The 14,009-nt window shown below is 33.8% G+C and overlaps 2 protein-coding genes across 3 annotated transcripts; one reads left to right on the top strand and one right to left on the bottom strand.

The window, feature by feature from the left end:
• Nucleotides 1–3,361: 3,361 nt before the first annotated feature.
• On the top strand, nt 3,362–6,014 carry LOC120092866 (probable E3 ubiquitin-protein ligase RHA4A). Its single transcript, XM_039051105.1, has 3 exons — nt 3,362–3,771; nt 3,962–4,050; nt 5,487–6,014. The coding sequence occupies exons 1-3, from the start codon at nt 3,541–3,543 to the stop codon at nt 5,797–5,799; spliced, it is 633 nt and encodes a 210-aa protein (XP_038907033.1). The 5' UTR covers nt 3,362–3,540; the 3' UTR covers nt 5,800–6,014.
• A 162-nt stretch (nt 6,015–6,176) lies between these two features.
• LOC120092865 (auxin response factor 9-like) lies at nt 6,177–12,754 on the bottom strand. 2 transcript variants are annotated; one of them, XM_039051104.1, is made up of 15 exons: nt 12,580–12,754; nt 12,284–12,345; nt 12,078–12,193; nt 11,715–11,810; nt 11,311–11,367; nt 11,073–11,225; nt 10,880–10,964; nt 10,610–10,700; nt 8,429–8,593; nt 8,243–8,356; nt 8,094–8,166; nt 7,863–8,007; nt 7,116–7,717; nt 6,818–7,005; nt 6,177–6,726 (listed from the first exon to the last, which is right to left on the bottom strand). In XM_039051104.1, the coding sequence occupies exons 2-15, from the start codon at nt 12,333–12,335 to the stop codon at nt 6,591–6,593; spliced, it is 2,073 nt and encodes a 690-aa protein (XP_038907032.1). In that variant the 5' UTR covers nt 12,336–12,345; nt 12,580–12,754; the 3' UTR covers nt 6,177–6,590. The 2 variants fall into 2 exon arrangements, with proteins under 2 accessions (XP_038907032.1, XP_038907031.1); XM_039051103.1 differs by having other exon boundaries at nt 12,284–12,401; nt 12,580–12,752.
• Between the last annotated feature and the right edge of the window lie 1,255 nt (nt 12,755–14,009).

Genomic DNA, 14,009 nt, shown 5'->3' with positions numbered 1-14,009 from the left:
GATAAAAGCAAGAAATCTAGTGGTGGTAGAGGTGTTTGTAGGCTTAATTTTCAAAAACTATAAACCAAAAATCAAATGGTTATCACAAAATGATCTATATTTTTTAGATTTGAGTTTTGAGTTTAGTTTTTATTTGATGGGTAAGTTTGAAGGTTTTACACTCTTATCAATAGAAAGTTTTAGTTATGCTATTTTTTGTTATTGGTGTGAACTTTCGGTAAAATAATGTCTTTTAATAGGAAGAAAACAATAATATTTGTTTATATTGGAAGATAGTTGAAGTTATTACTTACTAAAAGAAAATTATTTTACAAAATAGAAAAACATTATGAAAGCAACTTTCAAGCAAACTTTGATGTCACATCATATGTTTTTATTGTAATGATGAGAACTTCAAACCGTAAATTTCACTTTTTGATAATGCTTCGAACATATTCTTTGCCTTTATCTTTTTCGTTATTATTTGGGCTCAGTCAATTATGGTAGGATGGTTCCTTAAGATTTATGTAAAAAGACTTTCGTTTTAATAAAATTTAAAACGAAAGAAAAAGAGAGATAATGGGACTTTAATTATTATTATTATATTAGAGAAATTTTTGTAGATAGAAAAAATGTCAAATTATTTATCGAAGTAGCAAAAAAAACATTGATATTCATATGGTATCAATGATAGACTTTTGTGAGTCTCTATTAGTTTCTATCAAATAAGATTATAATTTTACTATTTTGTGTAAATGATTTTTCTTATTTTTCTAATTTTTAAAAATCTTCCTCATTATTATTATCATCATCTTCTTCTTAAAGATAAAAGTGTAACATATATTGTCTAATTCGGTTGAAAGAATGAAAAAAAAAAGTTGATTAACCAAACTCAGAAATTTTCTAGTCAACAAATGTAGTATTGTAAGATGGAATCTTTAATTTTATGAAAGATATATCAAAAAGAAAGGTATGGAAGATAATTGGTATGAGGTTAGCCGTAAAATGTATGAAAATTGATGATAACTAATATCATTTGAATTGTTGACTATATATATATATATATATATTTGTCCTCTTTTGAAGAAAATTGACCATTAGATTAAAACTACAATGGAAATGCAATATTCTTAGTGCTAGTTACTACCGTTGACTTTTTATTGTCGTTTTTGTTCATTTTAGTGATAGTTATATTAATTATCGACATGAATATAACTTACTGGTATTAGATATTTTTTTTAGATCGGAGGTTTAAATTTTTATATTCCATATTCGTTGTACTAAAAAAGTGATTAATGTTTTATAAAACAAAATTTAGAAAATATCATATTTACTATTGCTTTTACAATTATATATATATAAAAGAATGCTACCTAATAAAAACTTCCTTGCAAAATATGTTTATTTACAGACACAATAACAAATACCAATCAATAACAAATTTGGAACGACTTGGAACAAATGATTTTTCTTTACAGAAAATTTTGTTTCAAATTTATTTCTGGTCATTACTGGCAAATGTCTAGAAATGGACATATTTTAATACTTTGGCTCCAAAAAAAATGTTGAAATTGCTGAAATTTTAGTAAAAGAAAAAGTAATGATAATGTAAATAATAATAATAATAGTAATGATAATATTTAAGTTGTTTTCAAATAATGGAAAATGAGCGAATTTATTTACTAATACAACAAAATGTCACAGTTTATCATTAGTTGACGGTGACAGAGCAATTTTACCATTTAAAACAATTATCCATAATAATTTGAAGGGTCTTTTTAAATATAAAAAAATATTTACACTTTATAGCAAAAAAATTTCAAATATTTGTACTTTTGAAACTTTTGCTATAAAATGTAAATATTTTTAGATTTTCCTATTTATAAGAATTTTTCATAATCTTTTATCTAATTTATAAAAATCTGATGCTTCTCAAGAGAATTTATAACTCGCTCAATGTTATTGAGGGCATGAAGTTTCCGGGTAAAGAGAGAGAAATAAGTTTGAAAAATCCGGTTTTAGAAATTAAATTTTATTTTAAATGAAAAGAAATTGAGGGACAATTTGCAATCTTACCTTCTTGAAAATTAAGACATTATAATATTTAACCTAAAAATTAGATGTTCATTATTAATCTAAAAAAAGGATCCCATTGCTAAAGTTTCAAACCATATCATCATCACTTGTACACCAAGGCTGCCACCAAGTCATATCTCATTTGTCCTAACCATTTCTCTTTGGGAAAAAAAAAATTAAATCATATCAACTTTAAAAAACATTTTAATTATATCCAATGTTTCGTTTTAACCCTTGAATCGAAACTGTTTTAGAAAAATATCCTTGAAGAGTTTTCCAGTTGAAATGAAGGATGAAAAATAACATGGCAATACATGTGTAAAAATTGAAAAATGTATGTGACATAATTTGCAATTAAATTCTAACCATGTAAGAGAATTTTTTATCATTGTTACAATTCATTTAAACATATTTTACAACACCATCTTGCATAATCAATTTTTATACATAAGTTATCATGTCAACTTACGGGAATGAAGTTGTAAATGATGTCACCTATACTTTTCAATTTTTACATATCAATCACGGTCTATCATCCAATCCTAAATAAAACCATCGCGGATTACATGAGTAAAAATGCACTCAACTACTCCAACTCCCAATCCTTGAATACATTCATAAGACAACTCTCTATTGTCCTAGCTTCCAACCCTTTCATCATAGAGTGGGAAAAAAAAGGGACAAGAACAGGGACCAAAAGAGGAAAAAGTGGTATTTTCTTAAATAATATCACATGCATTGGCCAAAAGCTCCACAAAGTATGAAATTAAGACACTATCGCTGATGGGACAAATTTAGAGACAACCTTAATGTATGTAATAAAATTAAGTACTGAGTAACATGTTCATCTTCAATTTGAACCAAACCAAACCAAAAAACCCATTTGTTTGCTCTCTCTCTCTCTCTCTCTCTCTCTTTTTCTTTTTTTCTCTTTTTTCCCCTCTGAAAGTGGTTACAACCCATTTGACCTACTAACCAAACATCTTTAAATTTGAAGGAACAATGATTAATTTTATCTTTTATTAAAAAAAAAAAAAAAAAATCATCTTCTTCAAGAAGAAATAAGGAAGGATTGGTTATGGTTATGGTTATGGAAGGAAGCTGTTGGAAGATTCAGACATGGGGGCCTCAGTGCTTGGGGTGAAAACAGGGCCCTTTGTTAATTCAGTGGAGGGTTGTGGCCATGTCCCATCACCTCTCAAAAAAAGGGGAAAAAAAAGAATAAATACCATATTTTATATATATATATCTTAATAAAAAAAATAAAAGGAAAAAAATCCTCCAAATGGGCTTAATTAGCTTGTGTTTTGTTGACAAAGTGACATTATTTTAACAAAATCCCCTTCTCCTTTTCTGACCTTAAATTGAAACAAACTTCCTCTGTACAAGCAAAGCAAGAAGCTTTTCTTTCTTTCTTTCTTTCTTTGTTCAAATTTTAGCTTTGAGTTTGGGTTTAATCTTAAAAAAAAAAATTGTTTTTTGTTGATGGGTTTGCCTCAAACTCCTTCTCCTCCTCATCTTTACCCTCAAGCACTTCAACTTAAGCTTTATCAAGCCTTCATATTCTCCATTCCAATCCTCTTCTCCATTATTCTCTTCCTTCTTTTCTACTTATTTTATCTCAAAAGAAGAGCTTCCTCTCTCTCTTCTTCTTCTTCTTCATCTCCTCCAATACTTCCAACTACTTCCAATACTCTCACTCTCTATGTTACCACTGTAAGTAATTTTTCCTCTGTTTCTCAATTTCCTTAACTTTTTCTTTCTTTTTTTGTGTGTGTTTTCAATGCTGGGGGTCAGAGAATCTAAGCAAAAAATTAGAAGCCTTAATATTCATCTTTCTTATTATTCATTTTCTGTGATTTGTTTTGCCATTTTTCTTCATCTCATTGATCTTAATTGTTCTCAGGCTTGTCAAGTGGATTTGAAGGCAGATAATCTCATAGAAAAACTTCCCAAGATCCAATTCGATGAAGAACTAAAGACTAGAGATTCTCTGTAAGTATCACCATTTCTGATTGGGGAAAAAGAAAACTCTGTTGGCTTTTTGGGGTTCTTTTGAAAGCAAAAAAGATGTTCATGAACAGTTGTTCCTCTAAATGGTATTGGAATACTGAATTTACAAAAGTTGCCAATTGATCCTTCGCCACCCACATGCACAAATTGATATAGATTACATGAATTGAAGAGTTTTTTTTTCTTCCCTTTTTTCCTCCCTTTCTTTCCCTTTAAAATATTTCCGATTATAAATCAATAGGTGCACCAAAACATCTCCATTAGAATAGTATCAAGTTAACATTGCTCCACTAAAATAGATATTGACATGTTACATTTGCGTAACACGAAAAGTTCTCTCTTTGTTCTTTATCGAGTTCATCAATGGTTAATGTAGCAGAACAAATCATCGACTTTTAAAATGATAATTAGTGTCATATTCATTGAGCTATACAAAACAACAGTCAAGGGATAGGGATGGAAGATTTAGTGACTTAAATAGGGAGCACACATAACAAACAATATAAAGATAAAGGTGAAACTGATACTTTTTCAAAATTTGTTGATTTTTTTAGATTACTTTTCCTTGGAGGATTGGAATCTCTTATAACGTCCGCTCTTTAATTTCTCAAAAGTGACTTTTAAATTTTTTGTTCTAAAAGTTTCTTTTTTGTTATTTGTTTTCTTTTCTTGAAAGGTGTTGTTTGTAGAACCTTAGGCCGACAAAATTGCTACTGAAGATGAAGAGCATGTTTGATTTATTTCTTTTCTTTTTCCCCTCTAGTAATTATGTTTCAATCTTATATCTAAATATTGTTCTCTATCCTTGTATTACTTTAATAAATAGTTTGATGAAATAATTTAAATCTCATTTTTAAGCATTACTATCAGATAAATTTTAAAGTCTTATTTCTCTTCACACGGAGGGGTCTTTCATTTACAAAACTAAATTTCTCATTACTCCAATCTCCTTTACACGTCAATTAGATTTATGATCTAGGACTAATAGTTAGGTATCCAAGTGAGTCTCAAAAAAATTCTAATACTACAAAAGTACCATATCATTTGTCTCCATAAATACTAAGGAATCATGAGTAGAATGCCACCCTATTTTTATAAGCATGCTGATGTGGCACACAGTAAAAAATATGAAAAGTTTTTCATACTTCGGTAATATAGAAAAATTTCTTGTTAGCCTCTCCTCATAGTGAATTTAACAATGTATAGAATGAAAGATTTGAACAATTGACCTTTAATTAAAAGATATAAATCTTAACTAGTGGAGTTGTTTCTCTTCGCACCACCTGTAATTCAATTTATCTTATTTGTGTGAGAGAGATTGAGATTTCAAGTCAACCTTATATTGTCCTTGAGGATATACGTTAGCAATGAACATTGAAACAAAGAAAAAGGCAATAACTTTCTTATCCATTTAACAGGTGCTGCGTTTGCCTGGGAGAATTTGAGATAAAAGAGCAATTGTTGCAAGTCCCATCATGCAAACATGTGTTTCATATTGACTGTATGAACCACTGGCTCATCTCCAACTCAACTTGTCCTCTCTGTAGATGCTCAGTCATCCCAACGACTCGATGTTCTGATCCGCCCGGCATTGCTCCGCCACCACCACTGGCTGGCTCATCAGAGCTTCCTCCAACTTCCAACCAGACTGCAGAGATGGGATCATATTCACTCCAACATCTGCAGCTGCAACAACAGCAACAGGAAGGATCAAGTCAGAGTATATGCTAAGTGCAATAATCCAACCCTGCATTGGAATCACGGGTTTAAATGAACAAATAACTCAAGAGTTACTCCCATGGAGGGAGGACAAGATGTCCTCCATATTCAAAACGTGTGTATATATATATATATATACAAGCTTTTTGCAACCTCCCATTGTACTTGACAGCTAGCCAGGCATTGTGATCTTCAGACAGCCAAAATAGTCCTGTTTAAGATCAAAATTGTAAAGAGACCACTTGAAAATCGTCAACTCGAACGCCTTTTCCTGGTTCCCTTCCTTTCATAGCATTAACCACTGAATATGGAATGCTAAATGTAAGGAAATAAAAGGTTCTATTTGTGTGTGCAAATGGTGTACAAAAGTTAAACTGAACGGAGGAAGATTTGCATTTGAACGCGTTCAAATTCTTGAAACTTGTGCATCAAATGATGCTTCCAGTCTTCTGCCTAGTTATAAATGATCGAAGTCCAGAAAATACATATTTACATTGATCAGGAAAGAAGGCTCACACAAACTCATACCATCCCCAGAAACCAAATCCTACTGATATAATGCATTATTACACCGAGCATCCAATCCACTCCTTTGGCTCCTAGCGAGACTTTCGTGTTATTAAAAGCCAGTTTGACTTCTAATTGGCTCTAAAAAATGTGCAGTCACATAAACAGCCTTTCATTTGCCACTTTCAATTTCATACTTTATTATCGACCCAATACCAAACAAGCTCTAACGAAACAAACAAACAAGGGAAAGACATCTGAAGTGGAGTTTAAATAACAAAAATTAAGTTCCCATCTCAAACTGCGGGGGAATCCGGGAGTACTAAAGCCCCTTCAACTTCTGTTGGAGTCAGCTGCTTGTTTCCTGCGCTCATATTCTTCACTTGCTCCCTAGAGCATATAAAAATTCTTCTCACCATGTTACAGAATTCTCTGCAAAAGATGGAAAACAAGAGAATAAGTTGAAGCAAGGTCTAGAAAAGGAACTCTGTAGATTGTACTTGTAGTATCTAATGGTACTCACTCCCATGGGTCATCTCCAACAAGCATCATATCCCCTTCATCGTCAGTATATACTATCTCCCACTTATCTCGAGCACACAGCTGTCCCCTGACATCAAACATCTTCTCAAGTTCATCTATTAGTTGGTCATAGCTTTCTAAGATGGTTAAATCCACTGCCCTACCCACGGCCATTCCATGCATGTGAACCTTTTGGCACAATTGGACACCAAACAAAAGTGAAAAAAGAATTGCCTGCTTAGTTCATGAATACAAAATTCTTTACAGCTAAATTGAGTGAACGAGTTTAACTTCTGCACCTTGGTGCGGCTTCTAGTGTTAGCTGAGCTACTTTGATTGCATTGAATCTCCTTCAGAGATGCTTGTGATGGTTCTGATTTTCTTTCTATAGAGCCCTCCAAGTTGTCAGATTTCGGATCGGACTGAGCCACTGACAAGGTACTGATGCGCCCATCTGTGTCGCTAGACACACTGCTTGGTTGAGGAGATGCTTTCTCAGCAGCCAAATGATTAAGATCAATACCGAACAATCTACAACTAGCTACTGTTTCACCGTTCCTCCCATTTTCAATGGGGTCATGTATTTGATCATCACTTAACTTAGCCAAGTGACAGGTTGAGGTTCCTAACAGAAAGGACCACCCACCGCCAGGCACAGTTTTATAATCCTGCGCCATGTCATGTACTGGGTGTTTATAACTATTGGATCGGGTAGATAGCCAGGTGTCAGTCTGTGTTCTTGATACACATGAGCTGTTGCTGATGGAATCTGTCTCTCTATGGTGGCACAATTCAGTATTTTCACCTTTTCTGCTTTCAGCTGCATTACTGCATTGTTTACCATCATGTGACTGTGCCAATCCAGAATCCCAATGCGCTGGCTTAGTCAAATCAGCGCCATCTGCAGTTAAATTAGAAACCAAGAATGAAATAGAAGCTGGAATACAAATTGTACGGACTGATTCAGTGACTTGCACATATGTACATAAGGAAATGAGACCAGATAAGAGAACAGAGAGCAGAGAGAAGAAAGAAAATCGTCACACCATGAGCTGGAGTTGGTTGTCGAGGCCTTTTGTTTTTTGAAACGGGTTGAGATAGACCTGTGACTGCGGAAGACGTGAGTGGTTCTATATCCCAAGGTGATACCCTGTCAGGTCTCATTATAGATGTTTGTTCATCCCATTGAACCTGAAAACTATTAAATTAAGTAAATAATTCAAAAGGGATTTGAAAAGTGATATTCCCGGCGGGAATTGAATTCAAGAGCAGCTCACTCTTAGTGATCTCCAGCTTGAGTTAGGCCAATGAGGTGAAATATCTGCAGCTCCAATTATAGTTCCTGAAAACCTAATTCGTCCAAAAAAAGGGTCAAGAGATAAAACTCAAAATAACATTCCAGTAATTTTATAATTTACTTCACTACCTTCTCTCTGGAGAATCCTCTCCCTCAAAACTCATGTTGAATCTCATGCCAACAGAAAACTTGTTATTGACTGCTTCCAAGTATTTATTTAGACTTATTATGAACTGACAAGTCCTGATTTAAGGAGAAAAAATTCAGTCCAGTTCAATGAAACATAATTGACTTCAGAATTAAAATGCTGAGTACCTAGGTTTATAATAGACTACAAAGCGGGTTTGAGTTGTAACAGCATGAGATGCAGTTGCGAGCACCCCTAGGTGCATGCTCTGACTTGATATCACAGATGGTGGCATGCTGCTTTGCTGTCGAGCACGACGCCTCACCCCAACACGCAACTCTCCATTGTCTCCCCTATTAAAGCAACTCTCAAATGAATTAAAGCTTGTACAAGTACAGAAATTGATACAGATTTTAGTTCACATGATGATACATTATGTTTTAAAGGTCAAATAAAAAGGCAGTTACCCCCAATAACCTACTTGTTAACTAATTATGTAATTCCAACATTATGTTTGTAACTAGCTTAAGTTGGCAACTGATGTTTTGATAAAACATTTGCGACGTTTGAATGTTCCATCATCTATTAGTTTCATAAGACTGTTCCACACTTGAGGATGGCTTGCTGAGGGCTCTAGAATGATAGTCATGAAATTATCACTGTTCTGCATTCTCATAATCACAACAAATACTGCTTGCTGCTGTTCTTCGTTAAGTGAAAGCAGGATCTGGCTCAAGAAAAAATATCATGTTAGCCGCACCCCAACAACCCCCCCCCCCCCCCCCCCCCCCCCCACCCCCCCCCCCGTTATACATCACATATAAGAGGAGGGGCAAAAGAATCATTACAGAGAGTGGGAGTTAGTTATGTGTGGGGTTGGGGGGACCAGTGAGAGAATGTTGTGTCTTATAGAAATAAGAGAATGTGTGACCTAGAAGGGCAAGAATTTCCTTGGGAGAGAAGTCAGTAGAGTGAGGAGAGATTACCAGCCCTCTCGAATTGGCTGGGGAGTGTTTGTAATTGCTTTCATTTCGTTTCATATCAATATAGAGGAGGAACCTTACATATTACTACTAATGAGTGATACTCGTGAAATCTTCTATAGCAGAATTGTTTTGTTTGCTCATGCATAGAGGTCTTGGAGGATCTTTGTTCAAACAAACAATAGTTTGTGTGATCATGCAATACTTATGAGGTCCAAGTATAATATCTTTTTGGATAAATCACTACTATAGTCCCTAAACTTTTCTGTTAGTCAAACAGGTCCCTAAACTTGAAAAGGTGTCTAATAGATCATTAATTGTTCGATTTTATATCTAAAATGTGTCTTTTAACTTTAATAGGTACCTAATAAGTCCCTAAAATTTTGATTTTGTCCAATAAGTTTTTGAGTTTTCAATTTTCTAACTCTTAGGATCTTGACCTATTTGACATTTCTTAAAATTCTCGAATATATTGGACACGAAATTGGAAGATTTGTAAAATTTGGACATAAAATTTTTAAAATTCAATATATTAGAATTTTATGTCTAATAGATTTTTAACATTTAAGAAATGTTTACAATGTAAGTGTGACTTCTAAGACAAAATTGAAAATTTAGAGTGCAATTCAATATTCTAAACTTATTAGATAAAAATTCAAAGGCCAAGACTCAAACATGAAAGTTTAGGAACTAAACTTGTAATTAAACCCATTTTTTCTGTCATTAAAGAGTCCATAAAAACTCATAGAGATCATTCTAAGAGGTTCTTGAATATTGAAAACCAAGTAAAACAAAGAGTTTCAGACCTGGAAGATTCTACATTTGAGTTGCATCAATTTCTTTACCTGAATACCTTGGAACAAGATTACTGTTGTTTCTCAAGTCATAGTTCCTGGTCAGACATATGATAGTAACTATTTGTGCATTCTTCGTAAAATATTGGAGGTATTCTCTTGGACTATACTCAAAGGTTTTCGAGCGATGTTAACAGGAGAAAATTGCAATAATTAGCATAGGTTATTAAGCATTAAGGTAATTTGCAGTTGAAATGCAGGTTGGGAACTTAAGAACACTTGAGGCATTCCGAGTATGTTGAGCAGCCAATGAATCTAAGCCCCGTAGCTTCATATGGCAAATTTGTGCTAGACTAGGCCCTTTAGTTTTTTCCATGTGGAGATAATCCCTTAGGTTTTCCACACATCATTGCTTCGTGTATCCTATTTCTTTCTGTCCCTTTCACCCTGTTCATGTGCCTTAAAGTTACGTATTTGATTGATATCCTAAAAACCTCTCTATCCAGGTTTAAAGTTATCACAGTTTGATGCTCACACATAAAAATGCAACGGACAGGGTGTAAGAGGAAGAGATGAAAGATAATACTGTTACCTCAAGAATACAAAGGAATCCCCAGCAGTTAATCTCTTAGAAGTAACAAATGTACTCCACCCAGTTGTCAGCAGGTGCCTTCGTGGCTGTCCTGGTCATTTAATAAAGAAACTTTTATCTACAAAGCAGACTGGATGAACAAACTTTCATGCTGCTTATAGAAGGGGATCACTTGACTCATTAAGTTAATAACATATGATCTTAGCCAATTACGTACACCAACAATAAATCTCTTTTATAATATCTATAAAAGAAAATATAATGCATTACCTCTGAAAATATGCTTGAATCGCCACTCATATCCATGAAGATCCTTGGCTACCAGATCCTGAGTTGGGGTAGCCAGAGTCATGTCCTGAAAAAAATTCAGAATGGAAATTAACGAGTCAAAAGCTTGGAGAAAGAAGGAGAGAGAGCAAAAATTTGACTGTAGGAACTAGGAAGAATTAAGAACTAGTCTCACCAAGGGAGGTAGGCACTCAGTAGCATGTTTTCGGAGGACAGAAAACCCACCATGAGTACTGGTATCAGAAGCAGTTAAAACCTTGCAGAATGAATGAACAACTGGTCTAGTTTGTTCAGGAGGACATGGATCCATACTTTTAGGTTCATTTTGCTGCAGATATATACCACAAATGAAGCCGGTTGTTAAGCAGAAAAAACAATTTGAAATTTGACAGACCAAATTCTCTGGTTCTTACATTTGATTCCGGCATTAAAGTTATTTGAGCATAAACCTCATCTGACTCATGATCCGCCTACAATCAGAGATGAATATAATAAATAAGAATACAATACTTTTTCCACTAATAAGAGAGACTGGCATTTTTCAAAAATGTCTAGCCTGAAAGAGGGAATGAACAAATACCGATACTCGAAATCTGAAAAGGTAAAACAAAGATTAGCAGGTCGTGTAGAAAATTTGAAGTTTTGATATTTTGGGGAAGGGACAAAGAAGGAGAAGAACAAAGTAAGAAGGATGCAAGGTGCTTTTCCGCCTAGATTCCCTAATCTCAATAACAAACTTTTTGGGATAAGAAACAATTTCATCAGTACCAAACTCACAAGAAATAACAGAGCAACATAAGATGAGAAAGAGCAGTACCAGTGGCTCAATATGAATTACACGACATAGAATCTTCGAGGCAAGATTAAACAGAGGAATTCTCTTATTTAGCTCCAGATTCGTCGATGCCTCTAACTACAATCCATAAGAAATGTCATAATCCCAATTCAAAGCCACATACACTAAATATGATTTAGAAACTGAAGTACAACAGAAAGACCATAATATTCAACGCCCATAAATCAACAAACACGCCAACTTCTATATTCCTCATGAATCACGCTTTTCAGAAACAAATTCCAAGTAAAAAAACACAAAACAAGAACCGATCTGAAACGAAAAGCACCCAAAAAGAAAAAAACATGAAGAAGAAGAAGAAGAAGAATAAAAGATTAGACAGACTTGTTCCATATGGCCCTGAGGGAAATAGAAGACTCTCTCATCAACGCGAGGTATATCAACCAGTGGACCTGCACAAGCCCTCCATAGCTCCATATACAGATCATCTCTTCCACAACCTATCAAGAAGCCACTAATCTTCAATACAGAGCAAAACACCAACATAAATAAACAAATTAATAAATAAATCCAATATTAAGACAATTTACCTTGGGCCGAAATACAAGACTGCCTATACGAATCTCCTCCATTATAAGTCATCGTCAAGCTCCTAAGTGAAACAACCACCAAAAATCAATGCAACTCAAAACAAATCCCCCAACGCCCCTGAATACGCACGATCAGAACCAATCATGAGCCATAAACCACCAAAAACTCACTCCAATTCCCTCTTCCACAAAGAGATATACAGAGACAAATACCAAAATCTCCCATTCCAACAACACACAGTCAAGAACTCAAACCAAAATAGCAACTACAACAAAATTAAACCATCAACACAGACCTGAAACTCCTTCGTCACTGCACCGGAGACAGAAACCGCTCGAAAATCAACCGCTGATCCTCTCTGTCGCTCGTCGAGGGGGGGGAAACGCCGTCACAAGAAAAGAAAAGAGAAAGAATCGCGAAACGGCTTGGCGCGCGTCCTATTATACGGGAACTAGCCTCTGTAGCAGCCCGAACTGTGAAGCTTCAGTAGACTCTAAACCCAACCATGGTTAGATTGTAACCGGAGAAGATGATCATGGACGGCGTGAGAGACGGAAAGGAGTGAGGAAGGGAAGAAATAGAGACGGAGAATGGAGAATTAACGACGTTAATTGACGGTGGAATAGTACGGCATCGGCATGCGTGTTGTTTGGGTAACGGAAGACATGAGGTGTTAGCGGCGTTATCGTTAAGTAACGTCCCTTTCGTTGTCTGCTTCATAGCAGGCAACATGGTTGGCTCAAGTTAACCAGGCAGAATATTTTATGGATTTTATTTTTATTTTATTTTATTTTTTATTTTTGGGTACAGATATTCCATTTCGGGGTTATGACCATATATCATTACAACGCTGACCTGGATAATACTCTTTTTTTTCTTTTGATTTTTCTTTTGCTTTTCCGAAAATTGGCCATGCACGTTTTTATAACCATTTTAATTTAAATTACAAATTTAATCCGCACGACTTTTCCTTTTGGAAAAAATACATTTTTATTACTATATTTGAGATCTAATTTCTATTTGATTCTTAAGTTTCAAAATGTTATATATTTAGTTCTCAAATTTTGAATTTGGTTCCAATTTAGTTCTTTTAAGCTTCAAAATGTTACAATTTTATTCTTAACATTTTGAGTTTTGTTTGAATTTGGTCCCTAGATTTCAATATTTTACTTTTTAACCTCAATTTTTCATTAAACATTCACTTTTAAACATTGACATCAATATCTATTAATTAATTAATTAAAAATAATTATGAAGTAAATTTTTTAATTTGATTTTATTGCTTTATTTAATTATTTAAAATTTATTAATATATATTACCATCAAAGACGAAAAATGAGTATTTAGTTAAAAATTTATTAATATATATTATCACGCCAACTTTTCATAATTTAAAAATATTAAATATTAAATACAAAATACCTTTATCCATTCACATAGTAATGAGCTTACGTTTTTTTCCAACGAAAGAAAGGGAAAATGAGCAATTTTAGGTCCCGTGTATTAACTATTTTATGTTTTATTTCTTTTTGAAAAATTGACCTTATAGATACTATTTTCATCTTCAAATTTATCCATTTGTTATCTACTTTTCACTAATTGTTTAAAAAACCAAGCCAAGTTTTAGGAATTAAAAAATGTAGCTTTTAAAAAGTTTTATTTTTGGAATTTAGTTAAAAATTCAACCATTTTACTTAATAAAAATGCATATCATGGTAAAAGATG

This window comes from Benincasa hispida, chromosome 12 (assembly GCF_009727055.1).
Source record: "Benincasa hispida cultivar B227 chromosome 12, ASM972705v1, whole genome shotgun sequence".
In the NCBI taxonomy this organism is placed as follows: domain Eukaryota; kingdom Viridiplantae; phylum Streptophyta; class Magnoliopsida; order Cucurbitales; family Cucurbitaceae; genus Benincasa; species Benincasa hispida.
The sequence above is the reverse complement of the archived record's forward strand: the minus strand, read 5'-3'. Positions and strand labels throughout refer to the sequence as shown.